The sequence below is a fragment of the Cygnus olor genome, chromosome 11 (assembly GCF_009769625.2).
Source record: "Cygnus olor isolate bCygOlo1 chromosome 11, bCygOlo1.pri.v2, whole genome shotgun sequence".
NCBI lineage: Eukaryota > Metazoa > Chordata > Aves > Anseriformes > Anatidae > Cygnus > Cygnus olor.
The window spans coordinates 10,352,133-10,378,912 of NC_049179.1; the positions used below are offsets into that span (position 1 = coordinate 10,352,133).

Genomic DNA, 26,780 nt, shown 5'->3' on the forward strand with positions numbered 1-26,780 from the left:
ACTAAGAGTTTAAGGCTTCTGCTCTCTCTGTTTGTGCCTCCTGTGCTCGGAAGCAGTGCAGAGGTTGGAGAACGTGGTGTGTTCTTTGCGACCATCTGCGCTGCAGTTTTGCAGCTCAAAAGTGCCTAGATAATTTGGATGGAATGTTTTGTCAGATTCACAGATTTTGTTGGGCAATCCGGTAGTTCTATGTTAGCCTAAAATATTGCTTTTAATTATAGTCCTTCCCTTTATTTAGTAGCATTTTAATGTTTAGGGTCATTAATATTTAACACATAATAATGCATTTCATGGTGCGTAGTGTGTAGATCTGATAGGAGTGTGATATTTTAGGTTGAAGTGTTTATTTTAATCAAAATTACGCTGCTGTGGGCGAGAAGGCTGCAGGAGGATGCTGACGTACATCCAGCAGATGATGGAAGCAGACTCCGGACTTACCTGAACACAGTTTATGGAGAGTAGTAACATTTGGGGGTTTTGGGTATTTTGATTATAATCATTTTACTGCATTTAACGTTCATGTTAGGGAGACCAGGTAACACTGACAACTATGAGAAAATGGCTCCTAAAGATGAGTTCAGTGCATTGTTTAATATTTAGGATTCCCAACAATGCAGTAACTGCCTTCCCATGTCCTGTAGGAAAACGGGAAAAAAGGAAAATAAGGAGGAGGAAGGAAAAAGTAGTAATGGAGGAATGGGGAGAAAAACTCTGCAGACATAAAAGGGAAAAGTAATAAAACGATCCTTGAGCATTCTCAGTAAGTTCTTGAATGTGTCCTAGAGAAATCCCTGCCTTTTAGAGAGGGAAAAGAACAAGCCCAGAAGTGAGCATAAGTGTGTAACTAAAATTAAATACTAAAATTTAAAAGCTATAAAATACTGAACCAGGCCCCTTAAGTCAAGGACTGACTCAATCCTCAACTCAAGCATTATTTTCTTTTCCCAGGTTCTTCAACTCACATTGTTATGCAAAATAAAAATGTATTTTGCATTTCATATGAGAAATAATCTATTCAGATACTTCAGCGAAATAACAGAGCATTTTGTTGATCTGTAAATGTAGGAAGCAGGTTGGACAAAAAATATTTTCACTTTTGTTTTTTTAAAAGCAAATTTACTTAAAATATCCCCTGAGTTTGGATGACGTCTCAGTCTCATACCAATGATAAGAGGCCTACCCTGCAATTTGCTAAATATTTTCTGTGTTCTACATCCATATTTATCCATTCTGGAATTAGTAATTTGCAGGATTAGATCCTTATTTAATTGCATCAGGAGCTGCGGTGCTGTGTCTGTCTCCCTCGCAGGAGCACCAAGTGCTGAGCCTGGGCAAGTCCTGCGCTCCTGTGATGCCTTTCAAGTCTGTCACTGTCTGATAGGAAGAAGTTAGAAACTCAGAAAAAGATGGTACTTTCAACCAAGAACTCAGTTTTGCAGCACATATATGGGTCTAGAGAGAGGTTGAGAGTGGAAACAAAAATCAACTCTGCTTGAATACCTCTTTGCTCTGGGCAAAGCAAAGATTTTTCCAACCATGGTAGTTGAATTCTCTTAAAAAATCATTAAGCTGATAGCCTGAGAAATCCCCACTACCTTGAAAACACTGGGTGCAGAAATCAGAGCATCACAGGCCTTGAAAAGAACTATAAATCTTACTTCATGCTGAAAAAGATCAGGAATGACTGCACAGAATAATAACAATTATTTTACTTGGGAGGTTGCCATTGCTGCTCTGCCTGAAGAGCCGGTGGTGGGAGTCATGTTTGGTCCGAATGCTACTTAACTCGGTCTGCCTTGCTTTCAGATGACAAAGAAACCCCTCAGACAGAGCTGGGATGAGTATTGCTATGACTCTGAGCCGGTCAGTACAAGTACACGCGTCTTCTGTGTTGCTGGTGCAGGGCTGCTCCTTTTGCTCACTTGAATTTGGGAGGTGCACCAAACCACAAGCAGAAATGAAATGAAATTTAACCTGTTAATGACCCTCCCCCCTGCCCTGCGGTGGTGTTGCTTGTGTGTTAGCTGGTGACAACATGGATGCTCTTTCTGTTACCCTTTTTTGCTTACTTCCATCTGGAAAGCTTCTTCAGCAGCTTGGTTTGGATTCAGTCACCTAGTTTTCACAGTCGTTCCTTCCTGGTATATAATACACATTGTTTCATGTAAATTGGTCATCACACAGTAATTTGTGATGTGGAAGCATTGTGAGAAGTGTAATTGCTTCCTGATACAACTGCAAATCAGCCCCTGGAAGTGCTAAGAGATGGCTTGTTTAGCGTCAGCTCGTGGTGATTGTCGCAGCCTATCTGCCATTCAGTTTCCAGGAAAAGGACAACAAAACCAAAAGCACCCCTCAGCCATCTATGGGACAATCAAATCCTGCTATTACTGAGAATGCAAACAATTCCTTCTCCTAAAATAGTTCTGCTGTCCTTTCCATATGGATCTACCCAAAAAAGGGACCGTGATGCTTCTTACCTTCCCCAGCTCCTCTTTTGCATCTAAGGCAGAGGCGATGGCTTCGGTCAGTGGTGTGCTTTGGGTTTGTGTGGCCTGCAGCTGTGTCCCTGTGATGGTCTGTGTCAGTTGTGTCTTGCACCAGAAAGCATGTTTTCAACCAGCTGCATGTTGTCCTTGCTAATTTTGCTGTTCACTTAATGGTTGCCAAACCCAGTGAATGTATCTGGAAGAGGTGATCTGGGGAGGAGCTGTGGTTCTCTGAGGCTAAATCAGCACAGTACCAGCAAGCCTTCAGATGCAAACCCTCGTTAGGAGAGGAGGAAGGGAAGGGAGTCTAGCCTCTGGAGGTTTAAAAATGTCAAATATTGTATTAGCATCATTATGAGGCCCTATGAGACCAGGGAGCAAAGAGTGGATGCTTCTCTGTATGCCTCAGGATGCTGTAATGAGTTGCAAAGCCTTTAATCGCTTTAGGAGTGGGTTAGGACAATCGACTGGAGGAATGCCAAGAAAACCAAGCCCCAGGTTTGTTGCCTTAGTTTGCATAGCAAAACTGTGCGCCCTTACAATTTGGCTGTTGATCTGGTATTTTATTTGCTGAGGGTTGTTTTCCATGATGATCTTGGCTTCAGTGAAGATTTGCTCTTAAACATCCTCTGGCCTTTTCCCTCCAAGGGGCTAGTGGCAAAAGGAATGGGCTCTACCTGCTGCAGACTTTCAGCTTATAAAGAAACCCTTCTGTATCTTCTTTAAGGGTTTCCTGGAAATCCAGGGATTGCTTCAGTTTGATAGTAAGCAGGGAACTCACTGTTGTTTCGAAGTGTTGAACACTCTGGGAAACTAATTGGCCCAGCAGAATATTAATAAATGTTTTGGTACGTGGGCATAAATTTTATAACACTTGTCTGCCCTAATATCAGTGAAACTCATATATATGTATGTGTGTTTATACACACACACACAATATATTATATATACACACACATGTGTATATATGTGTGTGTATATATATATATATACACATATATATACACGTGTGTGTGTATATATATATATAATCATCCATTAGGAAACAGTACCAAGCACAGACCTGGAATATGATCCAGTGCATCTGCTTTTAAGTAGATAATTTCCAAAAAGCTTTTCCATACAGATTAATGAGTTTGGGAATTGTTATGTAAATTGTTCATTAAATTGTCTTTGGCATAGATTGTACTACTTTTGAGTCAGCTATGGTATTTCAGTGTTGTCTTGTGACTCAATTTTGGATGAATGATGCCACAAAATGAAATTGTTTCTGGGAATGTGGATGGCCAGTAGAAGTGGCACTTGTTATCCCTTTAAAAAGATTTTTAAAAAGACCTTATTTGTAGAATTTGCGAGGCATTTTTTGTTCTGCAGCCTCCAGGTCCTGCCTTAGTGAGCGTGAAAACTCCTCCAAGTTATCTGCAGCGTATTTGTAGTGACCAAGGATGCCAGGATCCTTTTATTCTGATATTGTATGATTTATATAACCCCATTGCTGGTTCCCTACTGATATATAGTGTAGTTGTCAATGCAGCACTCCTTTCAATAAATCGTGCAAATAGCCTATACATCTGTTACAAAGGGCAAATTTCAATAGCCTGTAACAAAAGGTGAAAGGTTCAATCATTAACGAGTATTTCTTAAAAACAGGCAGACATGGTATTTTCTAGTTTAGTTTAAAACTCTGTGTTCATTGATTGTTGGTATGGTTTTAAAAATTACACAAAATGGTTCTACTCTTCATCAACATCTCTAGATTGGCAGTGCAGTAGTGACTTGTTGCCCCTGAGGATCGATGATAGATTTTATTTTTGGTTATCTGGGTTTATGGCAGTGCTCTGAGCTTCTCGAGTGTTTAGTTGAGGGGACGGGGCTACTGTTTGGGGAATTACCTATGTTGGCATAAATATCTTAAATAAGAATTTCTCTCTATAATTGGTAGCTATCACTGTACTGATGCTACCTAGTGGGATGAAGAACATACTACTGATACCCCAGTAAGGCTTAAAATGTCTACTTTGCATCTACTGTGAGATGCAGAGCTGATATGATAAAATAATTCTATATATTCTACATTTATGTTTTACATATTTTAAGACTACTTTGTATCTGTTTAATGTTGTTCACTGTTGTATTCATGTAGCTTTGCTCAGCGCAGATTTTCAGATTTGTTTGTGCAGAAGTCTGTGCACACTTGCTCATGGTGTAAGGATGATTCACAGACAACTGACCAAAAGAACATGGGGATGCAGCTGCTTTAATTCATTGTCACTGCAGCAGCAGCTACAATTTTTAAATTATACACCTGGATTAACTTGTAGAAAGTCTCTATTTAAGTGTTACTAAATATTTTGATGCTTAAGATAACACTATATTGTGTGATACATAATAATCTAATTGGAGATCCGGGATTTCTGTAGCTAGCAATGGGAAAAAAATATTAAATCTGGGCTATGAAGAGAGAGAATAATTAATAATCCAAGGGGACCCAAGGTGAGTCAAACCCTGCAAAAGGTTCTTGGCATTGTTAGTTCATTTACTAAGTTAAGGAGAGTAAGTTTCACTATGTTCTCTAAATATCGGTGTAGGTCAGTGTTATTTGGACTCAGAAAGTCATCTGATTTCTTTGAAAGCATCAGTGACTGCCATCAGTTTGGGGAGAATCTGGATAACTAAAGCATTCAGCCATGGCACGTTAGCCTCTGGGAGATATAAAAAGTGTTGGACTTCAAATTCCCTAAGAAAATGCACCAGTATTTAGAATAGTGAATAAAATGTTTGAAACTTTTCCTTCCTTATGCAGCATTTCACTCACTGGTTAGTTTACCTGGAATTACATGCATTTTATTTTGAAGCAGTTTAAAACAGAACTCTTCCATTTACTTACAGGAACTCCTAATGGACTGGGACTTAATGTGGAATAAACTGCCTGTAAATGTTAACAATGCACAGCATATTGTTGTTAATTCACGGCCTTTCTATATGTTTTTTGTCCAAAACTCTTGCCAAGTAGTGCTACTTTAAATATGACAACTCTGATTTGCTTATACAGAGACTACTGAAAAACTGATTCTTCTAGACAGCTTGATTATTGTTATTTATTATTTGATTTTAAATTGTGTACATGCTTTCCAATATTTAAGAAGAAAACTTCTGCCTTACCACTGGAGCTAATCCTGGATTTTTATTGCATCGCATATGTGCTTCTTGCTCCGTCTGCTGTGGTGCTGTGCATTCGTGCTCTCTCTTGGGAACAGGATTCAGAGCAGTGTCCGAGGGGGTGGGTGTCGGGTAATTAGCCACCATTAGTCTGCATCGTGTTAACAGGGCCTCCTGTATATCTCATTTTCCCAGTGCCAGATTGGAAATGTCCTAGTTGTCGATAAAAGGCTTGGAAGTCACAGGATGATATTTATGAAGTGCTGAGTTGGCCATCTGGACCTGTTCTGACCTCAATTTGTGTCAATGCTTCATCTTTCTCTTTGACCCCAACAGGACTGCTTTTCCGTCGAAGGGGAGGACTTGAAGCATGACTTTGAGCGTCTACAACTTGCCATGGAGATGGTGGGGTTTCTTCCCAAGACTCGCAGACAGTGAGTTTCTTTTCCATATTAACATATATTAACATATTAGAGATTATATTGATTAATTGAAATAATATGGTAATATAAAATACGTATAAAATATTACTGTAAATACAATCTCCATAGTTAGTGAGAAAAAATCACATAATTTTTGCTAACATAACTGTTTTGCTCTGCATAACGTTTCAGGCTGGCGAGAAAGAATGGTGCTTGACCATTTGTACAATAAAGAAGTAAAATATAAAGGCATAAGCAAACTATGCCCATCATTAGTGTAGTTAATGACCCTTTATGTAAATTGAGTGTTGGCAGGAAGTTGGTGCCTGGAAATATTTTTTGTACTGTTCATGAATAGTTATGCTTTACTCTGCATGTCATGAATCCAGATCCCGTTTTAATTAGAAATCCGCATTATTAGTCATCATGCTTAATCCCTTTCCATGCAATTGCTGGTTTTGAGGGCTCATTTCCAATTGGCCTTCATTCACCAACACAGTGAAGGTGCCAGTTGAAAACCTGGATTTTTGTAGTTGGCTTGCAATACTGTCTTCCACCGAGTGCAAGGAATTACATGCTTTACATGAAGATTGTTCTTCACTGAAACCACAAAATAATTCCTGTTGTGTTAATCGTTGACTAACTTCATTGTTCCAAAGTCTCAAGTAGGTTTGAATGAATTTGACAAGTAAGTTACTAAGGTTAGGAACGGGCTTAGAAAAATAGGTATTGAAAAATGATCTTACAGTGAGTTTGTTGTGTTTTTTTTTTTTTTTTTTTTTGACATCATAAGTATTGCTGAAAGGCAAATCAGTAGCTGGAACACAGTGAGAAAGCTTGTGCTTTTTTAGGTAAAAATGTTCAAATGGTAATTTAATGAACCTTGTTCCTTTATCAGAAATCCTGGAGGTTTATGTGGGAACAAGGAATTACTGCTTTGTGCTAATGGCACTTGAAACCCTTGGGTAGATGACATTTAAGATGCTAACATCTAACATTATTTTGCAATTGGGTGGATTACCTCCCTCCTTTTTTAAGCATTGTTTTTCTTTCCTTTTAACACGTGTCCGAGCCAGCAGCTAGAAGCCCTTAAGTGTGAGACATTGTCCTGCATTTTGTTCCAATAAGAACTTGCTTCACCTACCCAAAAATAATTTTTGTAAGCTCATGCTTTATCCCAAGCATAACAAATTAATTCTGAAATCAATACTGCTTTTTCTCTATACATTCCACACAAATAGATAAACCAAGTATACATGCTTTTACTATGAATAGGGTATATATCAGTATAGATCCTTATTCTTCACGTGTGTCTGCTTTGCACAAAGCATGCACTCACGTTCTCCTGCAAGCATCACGCATCTTCGCTCCATGAGCAAATGCCGTTGCATCCCACTTGAGACAAAGCTGCTTTGCAGATACTGCAGCAGCAAGGAGCTAGCAGCGCAGAACCAAATTGCTTCCTGTATTCTGCCCCGGGTGACTTGTTACGCAGCAAGAATCAGGTTTCAGAGACAAGGGTTTTCTAAAGCCTGCTTACAGCGCAGGGTTGCAGTACGGCAAGGTACTTTAATTGGCAGAGTAAAGCAATCGGTAAGTGTCTGGACTGAATGGAGTAGGATGTCATTTTGATTTACTGTGCAATAACTTTACTCGGCGGACAAGTTCTTGTATTTCTGCTAGTGCGTGTTGTCAAAAGCATGTCTGCCTCTCTTAAAAAAAATGTAGCAGATTCTTCGCTGTATGAGCAAATCTGTTCTACTTGGCATTGTGCAACTTCAAGAAGAAAAAGTAACCACCTCCAGCTGAGCAAAAAAGGGAAGGGCATTTTAAGTGCTGTTATTACTTTCTGAAGTGATTGTTTGTAGCAAAGCATGGGCTTTCACCTTTGTGGAAACAGCTACAGAAGAAAATTGTTTATAAAGGCATTCAAGTAATTCATGATGAGGAATCAGTATCCCCATTTTAGAGATAATGAAGGACAGGCTTGGAGTGGTGAAGTTGTGTTGTCCAGACGCACTGGTGACATGGCTAGGAATCAAATTCAATTTTAATCATTTTTAGCTCCCCAGAGTGTGTAGAATGAGGGACAAATGGAGTACATAGCTGAAGTCAGCCATCATTCATCCCTGATGATTTCATTTTGTAGTTCATATGGGGTGCCATTTTGTAACCATGGGTTTAATGTGTTGAACTTCAGGCTGAGAATTAGGTGACCTGAATGATTTTGCAGAATACTTCTCAAGAAGGCTGTACTGATGCAAGTTTAGTACTTGACTAAATGGAAAAAAAAAATACAAAGTGGATGCTTATTTTGAGCATCATTTTTAAGAAACACTTCGAGATTTGGGACAGAAACTGCTTCAGACTAAAAATTAGAGGATGAGTCAAATATGAAGATGGCACTTGGATGTCTGGGAATTGAAGGGATTTTGGAAAGGACAGAATATTTTGTACAAGACGTAGACTGAGAAGTGCTGCATTCTTTTAAACAGAATTTGGAAGTGTTTTTGTAGCTTTTCAGCTTTCATGGTGATGGGATCCTGATAAATATTTGAAAAAGTTTTGCAACCGAGTTTGGCATTGAACATGTGGTTTGCTTTTTCATTAGCTTTAAGAAAAAAAGAAAGAAAAAAAAAGTGAAAATGAGATCTCTCTATTTTCTTTTTAGAATTTTTTCTCTCTTGTCTGCAATACTACATCTGGGAAACATCCGTTATAAAAAAAAGACCTATCGGGATGATTCCATCGATATTTGTAACCCTGAGATACTGCCTATCGTGTCGGACCTGCTGGAGGTAAGTCTTTGTTTTCTGTCCTGTAACTTTCACACTTAATGAACTACCTTTATTTTATAATAGAATTTGTTTCCAGTTACAATGAATGGTAAGTTGTCTTATGTTAATATAGCCTGTTCGTGTTTGCCAGTGAGACGTTACAAGGATTTTCTTATGAGGCTTTTCATGTGAAGTTTTCTTCTTCCTAATCTTCAGCTTCAATACACTTATTTAATTGACTGAAAATAGTGTTACTTTGATTAAAATTTGAAAGATTGCAAGCCAGTTCTAGGTGGAAAGAAAACCTGCCATTCAACATGCTATTTTCTTTAATTGCCATCCATCAGCTCCCTCACCAGAATTCCCCAATGCTCCTGAAATCTGTTCCAGTATTTGTGTTAGAAACAATTCAAGAAACTGGAGCAATTGTGAGATCCACTCTTCTGTTTCAGGTAGTGGCAATAGGAGATTCTGAGTGAATTCAACATGTTTTGCAGTCTCTTGTTACTCTGCCAGCATCCACAAAGGTCGTGGTAGACTTGCTGGAGGGTGCATCTCAGTCTGCTTCCTGTAGTACCCATTTATGGACTTACTATCTGTGCATTTATCTAATTCTGTTTTGAGCCTGATGATGCTATCTGCTGTTTTACTGTGTAAGAGCCTTTACAAAGAGGATTTTGTTCTCTGCGGATGACTGCTGTGCCAGTGTCATTTGGGACAGGTTTCAGTGTCTCAGCCCTGATGGTCCTGGGCCATATCCAGTTATGCAGGTCAGCGCAGAAGTTCTTAACCAGATTGCCCTGTTAGCTTGTGCAGGTTATGAAATTGTGGCATTATTTGCTCAGAAGTTTTTACTGCAGCGAGTCAAGTTGTCCTGTGCTTGCTTTCTGTGTTCAGGAGCAATGGGCAAAACCTCTTGATGTGGATACAGATGGCCAGAAGCAATCCTTGCCATCTAAGCCACTTGCAGCTCCAAGTGATCCTGAAATGTTATCCTTGTAGTTGGTTAAAACAACTGTGCAATCTCTGCTCCTTTGTTATTGTCCTTGTCGCATCTCACCTGACCAATTCCCATTGTATCCAAACTTGCTGAAACAGAGGAAAGCACTCTAACTCCAGCTGTCTTAGATTTCCTTGGTCCCTCTCAAAACTTGCTGGACGGTGTGGAAGGTTAACTTCTGCTAATTTTATGTTCCTGTCAGAAGATAACTTGTTGTACTTTCATGCACATGTGAGGCTCTCTCATTCCTTCCCTCAAACAGCTGTTGTGCTATCTTACTCCTTGAACTCTTGGGAGTTGGCTCGCAGATTTTCATAGCACTTCATTAATGCTCTGAATTTAGGGAGGGGAAAGCTTCTGTAAAATATGGGTGTAAGCAGCTGGATGCTCTTTGCATTTTGGACTTCAGACTGCAGAAATAAACAGAAGGAAAATATGAGTTTGGACTAGAATGTTGTTGATCTGACCCTGTTAAAAATGGCCATATCAAGTTGTAGCAAGAGAGCCAAGTCATTTAAGAAGTAATCATTTTTTAAAAAAGCTTTGAATAAGAGAGTGACTTAGAGATCTGAAGAAGTTCCAGGCTTTGGGTCTTTGCCCTGGCTTTCTTCTGCAAACAAATTCTTTTGCAACATCTGTGTGCTGTAAGGTATCAGGGTATTTTCTGCACATGTGCATTTGAAATTATGCATCAGTTGAGACATACAGATCCAACGGTGGCTTAGTGCCATGCTCCGGTACAGCACAGGTATGGACACCATGCTCACTTGCAGATAGTGTCAACAATGTTTAGAAAATATACATATGTACATACATATATATATATAAACATTACTATTTTGAAAAACCACTAGAATCTGGTGTAGCTGAGCAAAATGATCTCTTTCTGTTGCTCTTGGTAAGTCTTTTGCAAGCAGACTGATCCTATACAGTATGAAAAGCTTGTTAATTAGATAACAGCAGTACAGATCTCAGGTATGGTTTGTGAAAGGTGCTGCTGTGTTTGGGTAAGCGGCGTTGCTTGTTCTTTAAGTTGCATTTATTTGGATGGAAGTGCAGACGTTGCCTGCAGGTGTAAAATTTCTGATAGACCCACTCCCCGATCAGCCAAAATAAAGGCAGCAAATGCCTTTTAAGAAGAAGCTGATTTGTTTCTGAAATGCTCAGCATTTGCAGACCTGAATAAATCTTTTGTAATGTTTATTCAGTTTTGACCAAAGGGAGGACTAAAGGGTTCAGACAGATGAAGCATTATTACATTGCACTTAGCTACTTAAAACTGTCCAAATTAAGTGTGGTGAAATCTTAGCCAGAGACCAAAAATATTGGTTGAAACAATTTGACACTTTGTATTTTTGTCTCATTTGGGTAATTAATTTTATTTATTTATTTATTTTGTGGTCACTGAAAAGTATACAGTTCTGCTTTTCATGCCATTGTTACTAAAAATATGAATTGGTTTTAAAAAGTTACTAATTCCTTCCCTAGCTCTTGCTGTTACTTACCAAGGCTGAAAAATCATCTCAGAAGAAAATTAATATTAGTTGACAAATACTTCAATTTCTTTTCATACAGCCACTGGGTGCTTGACAGGACAGGCAGGGGTGTAGCAAAATGATGCAAGGAACCATCTATTCTGTGATCTGACACAGACAAAAATCCTGTGTGTGTGTGTTTTTTGTTTGTTTGTTTGTTTGTTTTTTCCTTAAATGACTTGCTCAATTTGTCCATTCAAGGATTTGATGAGAAAAAGAGAAGAAAAAAATCTAATTGGGTTTGGTGAAAGGGCACTGAATTGGTTGTATCTGAGAGCTGCCAAGAAGGGATCCAGAGGTCCTGATGCACAAAACCAAGGGGGTAGTTGCTTTCTTGGGGAGAGGAACAACCAGCCTGTCTGCAGTGAAACAAATAGGCAAAATTAGCCATGTTTTCCCCCCTCCAAAGGCAAGTCTGACCAAAAGTATCGTGAGCTTGCTGTTCTACATTAGAAAGAATGGAGCCTTTGAGTTTCTAAGGACAATTGGGGAAACTTCAGTAGTTAATGCAACAGCACTGAATCACCCTTCTTTCTCTCCCTCTTTTTCTCTCGTTTTCTCTTTCTTTCTCTCTTTCTGATACATATCCTTCCACTGTATCAAGAGACTTCTGATCCTATAAAATGAAGCTAATATGCAGATTTTTGAAGGAATCTGGGAGGAGTTGATGACCTGAGATGGATTTTATTTTTCTTAGATACTGACAGCCCAGTCCAATATGTTTTTAGTTTATTAAAACGTTCAGACCAGCATTTGTTGAAAAAGCAAACTGCAGTATAGGATTTTGGCCAGACTCCGTGGATCATTGTTCCATTTACAGTAAGACCCTGATTCCTTTCCTCAAGAACAGACATAGCGTGCGGATTATGTGAGGGTTTTGGCAGGTTTTTCTCGGCCTTTGTTTAAACTTTGCTGAAATACGGCGCTGTAGCGTGATGTCAGTTCTGCCTGATGGATTGAACAGACGTGGAAGTCTGTGCAAGCAGTGAAATTATTGCAGGCAGAGGGAGAAATCTTCTTCAGAAACCATGGAGGATTGTGTAAAACTCTTCTGGGGAAAAACCTGGAAGTGCTCCTTCTGTGGGCTTATTGGTATCCATCTCTTTCCATCAGTCCAAACAAAAAAATTCTCCGGCCTCTCAACATGGACTTAAAACAGCAGGGGTTTTGTATTTGGATGTGTAATTCATCCTGAGCTGTATTTCAGCTTGAGGAGCTGTTTGTTCAGAACTCGTAGCTGAACTCAATCTTTGGGCTGCAAGTCGGCAAGGATCTGTGGGTTTATTAAACTATTGTGGTATGTTTCTGATTTGTGAATTCCTAAGAATAATTATCAAAAGTCATCCATTAGAAATGATCGAGTGCTAGATCACCCTAAAGTTGACTGTTTTTTTCATTAGAAAAGCAAGAATGTTTTAATTATGTGCATTTACTAATACTGGAAATTATTTCCATGGAGAGCACTGAATAAGGAAGACAAATCCTGTCTTCACTGAATAGTTTGATATTCAGTTGTTAGGCTTAGATAACCAGACTCAATGCAAATAATGGTAAATATAAGTTATGAGCTATCCAAAATTAGTTTTGCCAATTCTCTTTTACATTGACCATGTTGGCTTTTGCAGCCAACATCTACCTCCACAGGAAACTGTGGTGAAACTTTTTTTCTACTAAAAAGTTATCTTTGGCTGCGCAGAGGAATCCCACAGACGGCGTGCTCCTCATGTGATAGACATCTCAGAAAGTAACAGAGCGGGGGAAAGGAGGTGAGGTTTATGGGGCAGCTGGCGCTTTGCGCTCAGCATGGCATCCAGCCTTTTCTTCTGCATCCCTTCTCTGGTTAAGTTTGGGGTTGTGAAGCTCTGAGCCAGATCTCCAGTCAGATAGCTTGGCTTGAAAGAAAGTCAGAATAGAAAGTTCTGCTCTTTCTCAGGAAGAGCTGATAGAAAATGAAGTCCATCCTAGCACTGCCTGAATTTACGTTCCATACCAAGCAGCTTTCAAATGAGCACTGAACATCTCAATCCTGTTCTCAAATATGGAAGCAACTGGAAGGAGAGAGAAAAAGATAAGATTTCTTGCTCTCAAGCTGGAAATGGTTCCTTTTACTTCATAACACAATACCCTAGCATTACAGAAGAAGTAATTGCAGCCTGCCTGGGCTCCTGCCCAGCCTTTGCGGGAGGCTGCCCGGCTGTCCTTGCTGTCCCTACTGCCTCCCTCTCTTGACATTTACAGCAGTGGCAGGGTTGCAGGTCATCCTTCACTGCGTTTTAGAGGTCTAGTCATCTAGTCATCCAGCCATTCCAGTTCAACTTGCTTGTGGCATTCAACTCTAACATCTGTATTTTGTCCCTGTAATTAAGGTAGGAACTCCTACAGGCCACGTAGCTTTTTTGAGACTTGCCCTTTTAGCACTGGAAAGCAAATATCCATGAAACGTAACCTAAAAGTATGACTCCCAGGGAACAAACTAAAGCAATAAGTTGTGCTTTCTTCTTTGCTCATCTCCTAGGTTAGTTTTGTCTCCATTTTAGTATATCATGCATACTGAATGGCAGAGGAAGCTTGGGATGCATACTTTGGAAACTGCAACCATGTGTACCAGGCATCTTTAGTCACTGGCATATGCTGAATTCATCTTTAGAAAGCTCCTATGGACATCAGAAATCAGACACCTTAAAGCTCTGACCTTCAATTAAAGTTTGGCCAAGTCAGCAGTGCTCCTTGTCAGGTGTTGGCTCTCAGCAGAGAAGTAATCAGACCAAGCTCTGCTGGGCATTAGTTGTAGGCAGAGGCCTGGAGGATCCCCTTCTGGGGCTGAATTTCCCATCCTTGCCAAGTATGTTTTCTCATGAAAAGATCATAAGCAGGGTTGGGATGTAGGACACACATCTGCAGGTCTTACCCATCCGGAGAGCTCAGGGAAGAGGAAGCTATGGAGAACCACAGACAGATGGGGAAGGCGAAGGGTACGGGTAGTTGTTCAAACCATTTAAAATGCCTATGTTTACTGACAAATCCAAGACTTGGAAGCATTCAGGCTGTTTAGTCTGGGCACCAAGAATATTGCATTGGACTGTTTTGATTAGTAACCATCTGATACCCCTCTGCCTATTGCTTTTTTTTAGTTTAAAAAAAAAAGCCAGCACGCAGGCTGTGGGTTTGCAGCAGTCCTCCCTTGTTCCTACTTCAGTGCATTTGCTGTTCATGCGGCAAAATGGACGGTGTAAAACTCACTTTTGTTCCAGGCTTTGCAATTGAGGGATGTCTGCTGATGTCCCGCAGTTGCAAGCTGCTGAAAAATTGTCCACGTTTTGTTTTTGGCTGCGTGCTCGAGTCAGCAAATGACCCAACTGTGTTCAATGAGATGTGAGCCTGGGACTGAAGAGGAACCGAGTGGGAACCGGGAGCCGAGATGAGGACTGGGTCGATTCAGCTCGTGCTTTAGTGGCACATGCAGAAAATGATCAGTCGTTCTGGCTGGAGAACCTAGCAAATTGCCATTTTGCTGTATGTAGAGGAATGGAAACCAAATGTGAAAACTTGCTGTGGATTTCCAGGCTAACCAGAAGATACTTTTTTCCCCCACTTTGTTTTGAAAGGCAAAATAAGATTGCAATAACCAGGGGCTCTAGGGTATTAACTGAGGACAAGTGAGAGTAATCTCAAGGTGTTGAAGTTCGATTCCTCATGGTAAGGACTTGTTGGTAGGTGAAGGCTGTGGCCTGGTGACTTGCTGTTTTCTGCTTCTCTGATGCAAAAAGTTTTTGTTACTGGGTGTTGCAGGAAAAAAAAGTTGTATACAAATGCATTGGAGTGTATCAGGGAAACTCCTGTGACAGTACATCTGGTACAAAGAAATATTTTTTTTGTCCAGAGTGGAATCATTTTTGCAATGGTTTGTGAGCTTAGGCTCAACTGGCTTATTTGCATTGATCTCAACACTCATTATTGGGTTAAACCAATAAGTCAAAGTACATGAACTGGTAAGTTTAGCATCATCAATGTCAAATCATAAATGGATGTACCTGTGTTTAAAAATAAATAAAAATAAAAAAGGCCTAGGATGGTTTCAGAAATATGGATTTGGTGCTTCTAACCTTCCATACAGATGAGGTGAACAGGTCTGGTGTCCACATTGGGCTGTTCAGTTAGGGCAGGCAGCTTGTACAGCCTGCGTTACATATCCTCCAATGGCAGTATCTCTGGGTCAAGCCATAGCCGCTAAGTCCTGGCTCAAAGATTTTCACCAAGATGAAGAATTTCAGTTTTAACATTGGAATTTAGCAAAGAGAGGAGTGAATGACTCAAAGTATTTAGGTCTAACTTATGCACGAGCGTATCATCATCTATTCTGGTAGACAGGACACACTTCGGGATTTCTCGAGAAGATGAAAATAACAGGGACTTGAATCTTGGGGAGCAGGAGGCTTTCTCCTGACAATTAGTAGCAGGGAACTTTAATTTGTTGGCACCATTTACCTGTTTGCCCAAGTGTCTGTGTTTATACAACTGACTTTTCTGCAAATGGCTGATTAGCAAGTGGTTGTCACCTGGTTGGGAACTGGTTTCTTTAGGGAGTTAAATATCAGGTGTGAATATCAGAGCAAATATAAGGTGCTTTTCTTTTCAAAAGGTTTCTTTCTCCTTCTAATTCCTGCCTTCTTCCCACCCTGAAAAACAGAAAACAAAACAAGAACTTAAAACCCAATCCCATCCAGATATATCTCTTAAACCAGTGACACTGTTTGGTTTGTTTGTAGAGTAATTTGTATGATGTCATCTTGATAACACTAGAAAGTTGAGTTATTTTGCCAACAAAGGGGAAAAAAGCATGGGAGGGAGGAGCTACAGCAGGAACAAAGGAGGCCGATGGGAACTTGCTAGAAATGAGGTGGTTGAATGCAGAAAATCAGGTTCCCTTGAATACTGTGGTCTGTTTTCTGATACTGGATTTATGGGCTGAATTATCTTCTCCCAGTATCTAGCTCATTCTTATGCATGGAACATTAACTTTGTGAAGGCTGGTGAAACAGAATGGATTTTTTTTTTTAACTTATTCCTAGAATAATTGTTAACATCAAGATTTTTGTTTCAGGTGAAAGAAGAAATGCTCTTTGAGGCCCTGGTTACCAGAAAGACAGTGACAGTAGGAGAGAAGCTCATCTTACCCTACAAACTAGCAGAGGTCTGTACATGATGTTTATTTTTAAAAGGAAAACTCTTGGGACGGTTTTCAAAGCTTTGAAATGAGTTTGAAACATACACTTAGCTCTGGTAGAGTTTCTTTTAGTATTTATTTACTTACAGAAAAATAAGTAAATGTAGGAGAAGCTGATGTATGTGGAGCTAGAAAACAGTTGACTTTACCTTCTACTCTGTTCTTGGAAAGCAGATTTATGCGTTGTTCTGTGATAGCGTTTAACTGGTTTAATGACTTACAGTTGTGTAAATGTTCTCCAGAGCAGAGTTGTGCATCGCTGAAGGTATGTGAGTGATACGAGTTAAGTAGTAGTCTTCACACATGGTTGCCTAAACTGCAGCACTGATTCATCCCACAACAGAAAGGTGATCTAAGACCTCCAGGACATTTTTGGTGTGGTTCTGAAGTGCCTACATTAGTCACGGTTCCTGTATGGGAGGAGCTGGAGATCCTCTGCAGAAAATTCCCATTATCGTTTTTGCAGACCTTTCCTGTCCTCGGCCCTTGTGTGGTGCTTTGGGGTGGCCATGACTCAATCAGCCTCTCTCAGCTTGTTCCAAGGGTAGTCTGTGCTGCTGCTAGCCTTGGGGATGGCACTGCATGAAGTAACTTCTTTATTATGGTCTGTCTTGGATTACAATGTCAGCAAATTTGTGTTTTTCCTAAATACATGGTTTCCAGGAATTCTGAATTACATTCTGTGGCTGGTAAACAGAAATACTTCTCTTTTCTTCTTATATTCTCCAAAGTATATCAGCTCTGTTCTGCTGCAAGACTTGTTTTGGATGTTTCTGCACCTACTGTTGTTGTATTCCTCAATTTAAGAGCGTAGAGCGTGGCCCAAGCTGGTTCCTTCTTGTTGTCATATGGCTGTATGAGAACGTGCAATGCCTTGAGCAATGTCCGTGAGATCAGTCTGTTATGTTGCAAGTAGGTAAATGCTTAATGTGATGTATTTAGGGTCGGCTGTAAATATTTTGATTTTTGTGTTGTTCTTTTTCCCCTTTTGAGATCATTTGTTCAAGTTCAGTAACTGAAACCAAACTCTCATGTTGAAAATTATTTCCTTTGTGCGAGGTTTGAATCTCTCCTAACAAAGGGCACATATGCTTTTATTGCGTCTTTGTGATGGATGTATAATAAATGTGGGGTTTTTATTTTTTTTTCCCTGTATGGCTTGGGCACAGATTTAGGAAATTGCTGGAATAGTTTAAAACATTACCACCCTTTTGCTGGAGGTTACTTCCCAGTGGCAGTGATGATGGAACAAAATGCACCACTGCTCCTTCAGCCACCTCACCTCACAACTTGGCAGGTTGGATTAAAATGTTTCTTCTAATATTTTATGCTTAGTCACCAGACATTGTACGAAACAGTCTTACTTATATGTTTCTTCTGTGGAGATCAAGGACCCCTGTTGCTACCAAAACTCTCTGAGCATGAATTTCAGAGGTGCTTTCCAAAATGTTCTTGGTGATGTCTCTGCTCACAAATCTCAGGTATTCACTGATAAAGGTTTGTTACTAATATCTGGTTTAAAAAAGAAAAAAAAAAAAATCAGGGTGTGGTGAGGGGGAAGACAGAGGAGCATCAGACTCCAGTGGCTCATTACATGATGATTATGTTCTAAAGTAATCTCATGACTAAAACACTAAGTAAGAAGCCATGAATTTCATCGAGAAAACACAGGCATTGCACGCACTTTCTGTCTGCTGTCCCTACAGCATTAGCACCCTGACTGCCAAAATGTATTTGCCAGTGAGCTCTGTGGTTCACCACCGACTGGCTTTTGCTCCGTAGCCTAGAGCAGGATTTGAGCTGCTCTAACTGCAACGTCACTGCAGTAAGAGGTCTCCTCCTGGTCTTGGGGAGCAGGAGAGGAGACATCCCAATCCGTCTGAATGAGGAAGGAAGCGTAGGATTTGTGGGACGTTTTAGGGCTTTGCACAGGACACCACTATCTGATCATCCCACTCATGACTAATTGGACCAGCAGCACAGTTGGCCTTAGTGGGATCCAAGTGACCGGTTATTTTTGTGTGCTTTACAAAAGAGCATTACAGTTGGCTCAAATGGATGGAGTGCTTGAGGTTTGAGGATTTGCAGACATGACTGTCTCACCACGACTCCTACAGCTCATAGCTGTCTTTCCTGATAAAGCAATGATGTGTGTAGCAGCTACATTATTTTCCAGATGCTAAAATGCTCGATGCTTTTTTCATAGATCATTGATAGTCTGAAAATTTTAGTGGAATTCAATGGAATTTGTCTGGAAAAGGCTATACGGCAGTGGCTCTCAAAAAAGGACTGTAAAAATGTTATCTTGGCATGTACTTGCTCTTTCACACCATCAAGAAGAGCAGCTTGGATCTACTAAGTGCCTTGTAAGGCTTTGAAGAATTTTATACACGCAGCCTGCACCCAAATGTCTGGACAGAGCTGCAGTCACTAAAAGAAGTGCAAAAACTCAGCGAACGTTACGCTGAAAGAAGGGACTCTAAGAAGTGAGGTTTATGGTCCTGAAACCCATTGTGTAAACTGTGAGTGGAAATAGCAACTTTTGGGGCTCTGGGGGTAGCACTGGGCATCTACCTCCAGTACCACTGATGAGATTGCTTGGCACAGTGAGAAAGGTGGTGTGTCCCCAGCTGCAGACCAGGCACCTACAGACCTTGGTTGTCTTGTGCTTCTTGGGCTTTGGTTATTGGAGAGGAGTTATAAGTAAGGAGCTCTAATTTCAAATAAGCATTTTTCATACATAGAAAGCCTCGAGATCTTACATTTTGAATGGGTTTTTGAGCTTTGAGGCTCCCACGTGCTTCCAGCCTGGGTTCGGGAACTGTTTCGCTGTGAGCTCTGCCCAGGGGCTGATGTGTGCTGATCTCTTCCATCAAACAGCATTGGAATATGTGTGGCTGACAAGTTGACATGGGAAATACCATATGTGAAATGGCAAATGTTCTCTGTCTGATCGCAGCCTGGCTGCTGTGAGGTTTGTAACCTCAGGGTCCCACCGTGACAATTGCCACCCCACCTTAATAGTCTTGAATGGGCAGAGGAGATGCAGCCAGCCTGGAGTAATCCTTTCTTTCAGAGGCTTGGAAGCATCAGAGTTGAGATCGGGCTTTATTATACAAAGTTAAGTCTTTTCTCTTCGATTGTCCCGAGCTGCAGCCCCACAAAGAGGATGCCTTTGTTGGATTTGCAGCGATGCCGCATTCCTCCCCATCCGCATGCTTGCTCGCTGCGTTGTTATTGTACGCTGATTAGAAACACTATTGTGTGGTTTGGGGCTTTTTTTGAAACTGTGGTTCGAGCACTTGGCAGCTCCTCGTTTGAAACATTCTCCTTCATAACAGTTCTAAATTTATATCAGACTCTTTTTGTAAGCCTGTTCTGTTCGTCTCTGCAGTAATTTAAGTAAAACTAGATATTTTATTCTGACATCTTTTGATGCTTCGGTAAAAGGTACTGCAAAATGTCCTCGAGCAGTGTTTGTGATGACAACTTATAACGGGAGATCCCAGTGGCCTGAAGCCCATGGCATTGAAGATGACAGCTGCAACTGTCGCTGTGTTTATTCGTATTGTACTTCTTTATTACAACATTTCTTGTTGGCTTTATTCTTAAGAGTTGCATGCCATTTTTCAGTTAGGCAGAAATGCTGGCTTTGTCAACTCTGGGTTTCTTTTCATAAGATGGGTGGCCTTGGAGGATCTCAATCAAATTAACATATAATTATTCAACTCCAATAAGAAGGTGAGACTCCAGCAAAAAGCAAAAGCGCTGCCCTCCCATGCCCCAGCAGCTGCTGGTGCTGTTTTCAGCTGAGCAAGTTCTTCCCAACATGTACAGATTTCATCTTACTTGTGTCACACAGGTAGATACAAGATGTGTGACAGCAGCACCTATTGAGCAGGGATGCAACCAGGAGTGGAAAGACTGTTGTGAACAGAGTTCCCAGTTCAAGCTGCCTGTCCTCAGGCTATTACAAGGTAAAAATCGACCCTGCTTTGTAGTTGCAATCCTTTTTTTGGAACTGATGGCAAATGTGGGCTTGATTGGACCCCCTGTGTAGCTGAGCCCTGTGGGGAGCGAGTTTCCTGTACACATCCAGTCTTCATCTCCAATGGCTGTCGAAATTCAGATGAGCAAGGACACCACATCCATAAATAATGCTTATATTTACCTCTGGCAGCTGCCTCTTATCTTCAGACCCACAGTGGGCTGTCTGCCGTGGAGCTGCCTCCTGGAACCATTCATTTTTCCTTTTATAGCAGCTTCATGGTATTTTAATGCAGTGTTTGAAATGACTGCATAATTTGGTCTAGTGCTAAGGTTCAGAAGCTCTGTGCTGCAGATAAACTTAGAAAAAGCTGCACAGACATAAAACGCTGTGGTTTTGTTCGGAGGTCTAGGTTCATTGCCCAAAACAGCTGCTAATGTCTTTATCAGGAGCGAGCCTGTGTATTAACGTAGCCAGCAGCAGTTAATGGATTTCCAGAGAAACCACGGTGTGTCTGTGCGGGGTGAGCGCTGTGTTTGATAACAATGAGCTGGCCAATTCCACTTGAGTGAGCAAACAAAATGCGACAGTGAGGACCCTTTGAAAAGAGAAGATCTGTCTACGGGAGCAAGAGAGCAGTCGGTGATTTCTCGGGTGGTGTTTTGCTTCAGATTTGCCTTCCCCGTGGCTGCAGAAATGCCCACGTGGTTCTCCTTCCTAACAAGGTGAACTGCAACAGGCACGTAAATGAAATGGAGAAAAATGGGACTTTAATGGTAGCAGAACAGTAATGTCTTCTGAGAGTTGCTGTGCCCCTCAACTCCAGACTTTGTTTCTTCATCTATCATTACATGTGTTTTTGCAGCCTCCCCAACAGGTCGAAAAGTTTCATAAGCCACATTTCAGGTATCCAAAAGAAAAAACAACAGACGTGCTGAATGCTAAGCAGCTTGACTTATGTCTGGTAGGGAACATGCAGCAGGTCCAGCAGCAAAGCACTTTAATCAAAGCTTTGTTGTAGAACCTGGGGGCTGCTAGCAAAAAAAAAAAATTCGCTCTTCCTTATGTGTGTAATCTGAGCATCATTTTAAGCTTAATCTGCGCAAAGAACTGCCCTTCTGGGCCACATCTGTCTTCCTGCTTCTATCTAAATAATTCAAAGAATTCAGTTGTTTTTTCCCACCTCAGCTTACTGCAGGGCTTCGAGACAATTATTTTGTGCCTTGACTAATCTAGTCTTTTACCTCTCTGAAATCCATCTTGACTAGTGTTTCTCTCTCCGATCGACCACCGCATTCTTCAGCTTGTTCCCCCTGTCCGTGGCGCCGGAGTCAAGCCCCATATCGGAGCTCATCACCCGTCCCCACCTCATTTCCATCCCGTTTGTTCTGCTTATCGTGCTGGCATCTGTCACCTGCTTCTCTGTTTTTCACCAGAGCCTCAGTGTTTTTTTCCATGTCCTTCATCAGATGAGGAAAGAAACTCGTTATCAAAGTAAATACGTCTGTTAATGAATCCTCTTTTACATCTTTCCAGAAAACAGATTTTTCCATGATGCCTTCAATTCATTTAGTTCTGTTGGCATTACTTAAGCCAATGACTTTGCAAAAAGACTTTGTTTTAACAGACCTGTATAGTTGTCAGCTATTTGTGACCAAGGAGGTTTTATCCCTGAAGTAATTAATTAATTTACACTTTCTGAAGAAGTCTGATGTGAAAACACCAAAGAGAAGGGAAATGAAAGATGTGAGACAACTTCTTGGGCAACAAGTAACCCGAATCTTCAATTCCTTCAAGTCTGGAAAGCTGTTAGGAGCTGCTTGTTTGATGTGATGAGTGTCACTAAATGTCTTCTGGTTAACTGAATGTGTATTCATCGTTGTAAATGGAAAATAGCCATCTTAAAAGCCAGAGGACCTGAAAGAGACTGGATGGTGTGTCCTAGGCTATCCCTGCAAGCAGAGGTGGCGGAGCACAACAAAAGGAAGGCAGGCAGTTTCCTGCCACTGTGGCACTTGTCTTTATGGTGACAGCAAGACATGGGATGCAAACAGTTCTTTTAGTCCCTTTGCGTGGCCGTGAGTGTCCCTAGATCTAAAACTCCATGTAGTGATAATATTTTTTTGAAATTTTTATTTCCAAGCTCATACAGGATAACGTGCTGTCATTATCTTTGCTTAAATGGCTACATGCCAGTAATTCAGCACATGTCTCTTAGATGCAGGCCATGTGCATGGCCATGGAAGCACACTGTAACCATTCTGTGATGGATGCTGAACGCCCAAATTGCAATTGAATGTATTCTCAATCTGCAAAATGCTTTTTATTCTGCATAATTACATGCAGCTGTAGGTCCGCGTGAAATCAGCTGATGATTACTTGGAAAAGCGCTTATGCAATTCAGGTCAGAGTTGCTAACAGAAGTATTCAGGCTCGTGAAAATCTACTAGGTACAGAAAAGACCAGAGAGCGATGAGCATTGAACCTGCGTACTCAGTGGGATGAAAAAGCAGGAGGTGGCAGTTCGGCAGTCCCTCTGAGGATGATGTGAAGAGGGGCTGAGGTTACTTGCCTCTTGCTGCTTGCTATTCTCTCTTTGTCATCCCTGGGGCTGTGCTGACTCAATTAGCCAGCCTGGAGAGAATCTGAGAGCAGAGGCACCACTGGGTTTGTGTCCTTTGGCTAAGTTCAGTTGGTTCAAAAAAAGGCCAGCAAGCACCAGCCTTGTGCTGGCTTCAGAAGAGGAGAGAGGAGCCAGGACCAAGGGTGGCTGATGGGGCTGGCACATCCTCCCTGCTGGTAACACTAAGCCATCGGATCTCTTCTTCATGTCATGATGTGTGACTTCACCCCAGCTGTCTTTACTTGGGATGAATTTTGGTGTGTTCATGGAGATACTCCCAAGATGGTTATTTCAGATGATAAACCGTGCCGTGTTTGTGGGTTGAGCTTGCAGGAAACACTTTATTTTCAGCGAGGTAACAGTTAATTGGCAGAAATGCGAGATAGCGAAGCCTTGTGGAGCAGACCTTAATGAGAGGAAAAAAGTATTCCATTACAGCAAAGAGCTGAGTGATGTTTCATTAGCTCATGTGCTAGTGGTGGTACTGTCTGATGCCTTTTTCAGACCATTATAGAGAGAAAAGGAATGGAGTTCCACAGCCAAGTTTTCAAATGGCATGACATTATCTAAGATGTTAAAAAAAAAAAGCACAAAGGAAAATATCATAGTTGCAACTAACTATGAATACTTAACAGACTGAAAATAACAGAGGTGAAAAAGTGGAAAGGAGACAAAATAATTAATAGCATGCAAAAAAATGGGATGGATATTCTCAGTCCTGAAGTATAAGGACACTTAATAAAGTAGAAAGGAGCAAAACTGCTGGAAGCACCTACTTATACCAGGCACCATTAGCTTATGAGACTCATTGTCACCACAGGTCATTAACGTTTGGAGCTTAGCAGGATTCCTTTGAAGAGTTGGTACGTTGATGAGTATATTCAGAATTACAGAAAAATATTAATAGAATAAGCCTGGAACCCCACAAAGCTTATAAGAGACCTGCAAGCGTCTCTGCTTCAGGATATGAAGGCACTGTCGATGCAGAACTTCAAAAGAAACTTCTTTATGGGATTAGGTTTTTCATTTTCTCTTCAAAATGCCAGGAACAGACATGCTCGGTGGCAGAGCATGGACTAGCCAAGATTCCTGGTTTTCTAGGTTGGGTGGGCTGCACATATTTCGTTGTGAGATGCGGTATCCTTCCTTTGTTAGGAAGACCGAGTCCATCAATGACGGGTCTTTTTTAACCTGCTTTGATGATTTTTTTTACAGTATAATGTGATTATGTGCCCTCATGTTTCCGTGAAGCTGTGCATGGCAGATGTTGCAGAGATTTGGCTGAATGGAGCTCGTGTCTATGAGAATTTCCCAAAGCTGCAGAGCTTCATGGTGACAGCATCTATCTGAACATTGCCATGCCAGAGCTGTTCAGTTCACTCCTCTCCTCTGTGCCCATGCAGCCCTGTAAATTCTTGTGTATCAGCAGTGTTTGTGCTATCAAGTTGGCACTGGTGTTTGGAAAATAGAAGACTCAGCTTTCTGGAATTCTGAGCAGACTCCAAAAATAAGGACTTTAGGAAGAGAAATGGTGACTTTCCATGGAGTGCTCTGCCCATCGTCAGCCTCCCCACTCCAGATGCCCTTTCTGTCATCAAATCCATTCTAGACTCTTTTAAAGGTTCTTTTAATTATATTTGATTACTGAAAAGGTGCTTTAATTTCACAGAGTCCCTTAGTATGTGTCCTCAGTAGTTTCTTAATTTAAATTTACACTAAACTCAAAGCTTTGTAAGAATGGAAACCACCCATTCTTGAATTAGCAAGTCAGCTTTTCCCACGCAGCATGACATTTTGGTATTGTTGGTAGGAATATGGGATTTTCTATATAATCTCAATATGAGTAAATTCAGGTTGATTTCTCAGCCGTCTGATAAGGCTGTTCATCAGCACGTGATGTAGGACGAGGTATAGAAGCTCAGTGGCTGGACGGGGTGTGTGGCACAGACCGTGCCTCCGTAGCTGGAGCAGTTGAGGTGTGACGAGGATGCATTTCGCATTGAGGAGGCTTGCCCAAAAAACACAACACCTGTGGTGAGGACAATGATAGACTGGCAAAACAAGTTTTTTTAAGATCGCATCTTTTGCTTGGGAAGGGTCAACAGAAAGGCAGGATTTGGCTGTTATAGCTGAAGTGCTATTTTTGGCCATGTGTTGTGCTTCACAGTTGGAATGCTGGTACATGGTGCCCGTGAGCTTGGGAACAAATTTCCTTAAGTGTAGCCTACGGTTTCCTGCTCGGGTCAGGTCACATGCCTTGTGTTGTGTCACTGAGTAACCTATTAATTTATTTATGTACCAGTTCCACTGTGAAAACACGGGCAAAGGAAGAGCTGGAAGTCTGAGTGGGATCTCAGTTGTTGATACAACAGACTCTGGGTGAACACGGGTGGAGAAAAGCACTTCTCTTTTCCTTTGCCTTCAAATTTGGCTGCCCGGTGACTTTGTTCTTCGGCAGCTCTTTATGCTGAGCTCACGATCATCCCTTCAGTAGGACATCTCTCCTTGCATCCTTGCCTCCATGGGAAGAAGTGAGAACCATGGACTTGTTTTCTGGATGAGTTTTATTTCAGGAAGAGAATGTATTTTTTGTTCCTTTTCTCTTTTAATTTGTTACAGATCACATTTTCTAACCACATTGTACAAAGGCTGAAGACTGACTAAAATCTTTTTAGGAAGATGACATTTGCAACCACATGGCTCCATCGTGGAGACTGAGAAAATCACTGAAAAGATCTTTGTTGATTTAGTTTGGTTCTGACTGTAACCTGGGTGATTTTTCTGAAAAGCATGACCAGAGCATGTTACAAATATTCATCTCCAATACAACAATATTAAAGACGGGAGCTTGCAAAACAGCTCTAAAAATAAATAGCAGGCAGGCTGCAGTTCGTGATAGGAATGACGGGTCTCCCATCTGTCCTCTTCAGTCCTGCCTACCACTAGCTGAGATACAATTGACACCCACAGGAGATGTTGTTCTTGTTTCAGATTTTCCACTTCGTTTTCCCTATTTATGTACGTATGATGACAGGAGGGATGAGTAAGGAGGGGAAGGTTATTCCCCGGGAGTCGTGTTAGTACAGGAACGGCGATTTCAGTGGGAACATAAGTGGGATAGAGAGTGGAGCAAGGATGAGCAAATTAACACATAATGAAAAGAGTGGAATGACATCTTAAAAAAAAATAAATAAATTTTTTTTTTTAGTTAATAATAAAGGTTGGGTTTTCCTATTTGCTAGACTAGCAGGTAAGCTCTGAAGGACTGTCTTGTTAACCTAATGGTATACTGAGACATGAAGACTCACTGGGCAGCACCACTGATTTTACTTCTCTGGCTGTGGTTTGGATTTTCTGGGAAGTGTCTGCGTTGTTTGAACACCTCTGAGCAATACAGGCGGGCGGATGGGAGATGCCTTTGGATGGAAGAGATCGGGGAAGGCGCTGGGAAATGAGGGCTAGAGAAGGGAGAGCACAAGATGAGTTAAAGTTAATAAGCATTTGATAGGTAAGTTGGAAGCTAGTACAATAAAAAGCTCTGCCTCTTATAAGTGACTTAAAAA

At 41.1% G+C, this 26,780-nt stretch overlaps 1 protein-coding gene across 1 annotated transcript in view; it reads left to right on the plus strand.

Annotated features, from left to right (window-relative positions):
• Positions 1-26,780, plus strand: part of MYO9A (myosin IXA) — a 188,654-nt gene that overhangs the window by 72,462 nt on the left and 89,412 nt on the right. Inside the window, 4 exon segments of the mRNA XM_040569396.1 lie at positions 1,807-1,863; positions 5,985-6,082; positions 8,742-8,868; positions 16,484-16,573. Coding sequence (XP_040425330.1) covers positions 1,807-1,863; positions 5,985-6,082; positions 8,742-8,868; positions 16,484-16,573 — 372 coding nt within the window.